We start from the raw sequence: 3,001 nt of genomic DNA on the forward strand, positions 1-3,001 counted from the left end.
CAACACGGGTTACAGAAGAGCACTTGGCTCCTGCAGGGATTGTGCCCGGCAGAGTCAGCTGGCTGCTGTCTCCCATCACGTTTAGACTCAAGCATCCTGGCCCTGGGCTAGTGCTGGATTCAGAAGGTGGTGCTGGCCCTGAGAGTGGGCCCCATCCAGATGGGCCTCCCTTTCCCCCAGCTACCTGCTGTCTCAGATGTGGCAGGAGAGCGTGGGTCCCAGGGCCTTAGGGAGTGCGGCTGAGATGTCACACACATGGGGCTTTGCTACCATGAGAAGATGCTGGCCCATCCGTGTGGGCTGGAGGCAGGTCTTGAGGGGGACCCCTGGGTTGGCGCGAGGGGTGCGGCAGAGCTCTGGCCTTGTTCTTGCACGGCTGCAGGGTTCAGAGGTCAGGGGCACTCCTGGGGGCCCAGGCTTGGGGGACACTGGGGCTCAGGGCAGCACTGTGGGCCCGTGGCAGAGCTCCCTCTAAGCTGCACGCGTCTGCTCCACCAGGTCCTGCAACGCCAGCAGCAGAGAAATGGGCGAAATCACTTTTTATTTTGGGGTGAGGTCACACTTAAGTGCCCTGGCTGGCCTCAGACCCCACTTCCTGCTTCAGCCCCCCAGGCACTGGTGTGACAGGCCCATGTCACTGTGCCCCACTAGATGAAGTGACTTAAACCATTATTAGACCCCGTTTCCTTTTCCCCACAGCCTCTGCCCTGGCTAAGCCTACTGCCGGCCTGGCCTGATGCTGTTCCCAGACCTCTCCACCCACCCACACTTTTCTACCACCCTGCCTCAGTTTCCTTGCATGTCTCCTTCCCAGGGTAGGCAGCAGCTTTTGTCCTGTGTCTGTTCTCCCTCAGGACTCAGGGTGGGTGGAGGCCTGCAGGGATGGCTTTGGGAGGTTCCTGTATCTGGGCAGGTGGGGGATAGTGGGGGACTTTTGGGTTGTGTAGGTCAGCGTTCCTGAAAGGAGGAGGTGGAGGAGAAATAAAACAGAGAGAGGGAAGAGGCTGAGAGAGAGGAAAGCGAGAGACAGACACTACGGGGGCTTGGAGCTCAGGCTTGGAGGCCCCGGGAGTCACTTATCACTTCCCCTGCCCTGTGGCCTCTGTCCAGGAGCAGAAGCTGTCCCTGCTGCCCCTCCCAGCTCCCTCAGTCTCAAGCCCCCACCCCCTCACCACAGCAGGGCCAACAGCACCAGGCTCTTGGTGAGAAAGAGTCCACAGACTCCAGCATCCAGGGCACAGGGGACCTCAGGGCCAGGGCAGAGGGTGGCATTCCAGGGCCTGGAGGTGGAGAGACAAGAATGGAGTGGGTTGGTCAGATCCCGCCTGAGCAGGGAGGTGTGGACAGGTTCTGATGCCGGACTCACCGTGCTGGTGTGGTGAAGGCAGATGGAGCCTCGGGAGCCTTGGTGATTTCCTCTGTTGGGGACACAGAGCTCTGGCCCTTTGAGGAGGTGGGGTTGCAGGTAGTCCTGGGAGCCGGGGTGGGGGCTGGAGAGGAAGGAGCGCGTGGGTGGAGGGCCCAGGATGGGACAGGCATCCCCTGGGTCAGGACGAGGTGGATCTGTGGTCTCCGCTCTGCCAGGCCCTGTGGAGGCGTCTGTGGGCCAGGAGAGCGCCGGAATAGGAGTCTGGGGGCTGGGTGGGTGGGTGGTGCTTCCTAGTTGGGAAAGCAGGGGGATGGAGGCCCCGGAAGGAGTAGAGGCTCCCCGTGAGGGCCTCGAGGCTCACCTGGGGACACGGCCAGGTAGAACTTGATAGAATTGAAGACCATGTGGCTCGAAGCGTGGTGCATGGAGCACCAGTAGTGTCCAGAGTCCTCCTCCTTGAGCCCAGCCAGGGAGACAACATAGTGGCCGGCTGCAGGATAGTCCCTGATGGACAGCCGAGGGACCTGGCCCTGGGCACTGGCGCTGGCACCGGGGACCATCTTGCCACAAATGAACTCTGTCACCTGGCGACACAAGCTCTTCTTCACGTAGGACTCGCCGCGGGACGGGTAGTTACATGTCACGCTCAGCGTCTCTCCTGCCACTCTCTGTAGCACCTGAATGTCTGAGCACACCCGGGAGCCTGGGGAACAAAGTTGAGGGGCACAGTGCCACCCGGCCTGCCCCCCTGCCCTGTCTCCTGGCTCCCCCAACCCTCTCACCTGGAAGCAGCAGCAGAAGCAGCAGCAGCCGTGGTGGGAGGCCGACCCTCCAGGCCATGTGGCCCCTGTCCTGCGCACTGACCAGGGGGTGGGGTGGGGCAGGCAGACAGCGGTTGATTCTGCCTGCTCTTCCAGCAGGCTGGCAGGGCTCAGTGAGACAGGCCAAAGCTGTGGCTGGGATACTGTGGGGGGCAGGTCTGTGGCCCAGGAATAAGGACAGAAATCTGGGCCTGGCTTGTACAGGGGCCAGGCTTCTGTAGAGGCCCTTCCGGTCCCCTGAGTCCCCTGTGACCACCTTGGGGGAGGAGCTGAGCAGGCCCAGAGGAAACTGTGGTCAGGCATGGCCTGGTTCACTCTCTGTTGTCCCTTTCTGTGCGCCAACCTGACCTTCGCTCCCTGCCTCTCCAAGGGAAGCCAGGCTGGAGGGGGCAGCACACCAGGGACACCTGGCTGCCCAGGTATTCCACACCCCAGCTGCCTGGTGATCAGAGCTGTGCTTCCTCCGGGATGTGCTGTGGGAGAGGAAGAGGTGGAGCCCAGTTGTAGCCATGAAGCTCAGAGAGGGTCCAGGCATGGGTGGCTTCTGTGAGGGAAGTCAGCACCGTTAGGTTAGGGCCAAAAGATGCAACCAACAAAGAAGCCAAGGAGCTGTGTGTCAGGGCCACGGGAAGCCATGTGCAGCTCTGGTGCCGCTGCGGGGAGCCCGCTGATGAAGTGACAGTCAGAGGTGGCCCTGCTGGGTTGTGGACGACAGCAGAGCATAGCCAGCAGACATGAAAGAGCATGTTCACATCACCCTCCTAGAAGTATCACGGGAGGTGTGTGACTGAGGGATGGCTTAGCTTTATTA

The 3,001-nt window shown here is 61.4% G+C and overlaps 1 protein-coding gene across 1 annotated transcript; it reads right to left on the reverse strand.

Annotated features, from left to right (window-relative positions):
• Positions 1 to 392: 392 nt before the first annotated feature.
• LOC111818292 (natural cytotoxicity triggering receptor 2-like) lies at positions 393 to 2,209 on the reverse strand. Its single transcript, XM_023721860.1, has 5 exons — positions 2,152 to 2,209; positions 1,731 to 2,072; positions 1,367 to 1,490; positions 1,173 to 1,280; positions 393 to 501 (listed from the first exon to the last, which is right to left on the reverse strand). The coding sequence occupies exons 1-5, from the start codon at positions 2,207 to 2,209 to the stop codon at positions 393 to 395; spliced, it is 741 nt and encodes a 246-aa protein (XP_023577628.1).
• Between the last annotated feature and the right edge of the window lie 792 nt (positions 2,210 to 3,001).

The sequence above is a fragment of the Octodon degus genome, unplaced genomic scaffold (genome assembly GCF_000260255.1).
Source record: "Octodon degus isolate 3935 unplaced genomic scaffold, OctDeg1.0 scaffold00005, whole genome shotgun sequence".
Lineage (NCBI taxonomy): Eukaryota > Metazoa > Chordata > Mammalia > Rodentia > Octodontidae > Octodon > Octodon degus.

Coding starts and splice junctions, on each gene's coding strand:
- LOC111818292 (XM_023721860.1), bottom strand. CDS start 2,209: ATGGCCTGGAGGGTCGGCCTCCCACCACGGCTGCTGCTGCTTCTGCTG. Junction 2,073..2,151: donor GCTTCTGCTGCTGCTTCCAG/GTGAGAGGGTTG, acceptor TTTGTTCCCCAG/GCTCCCGGGTGTGCTCAGAC. Junction 1,491..1,730: donor CTACCTGGCCGTGTCCCCAG/GTGAGCCTCGAG, acceptor CTTCCTCTCCAG/CCCCCACCCCGGCTCCCAGG.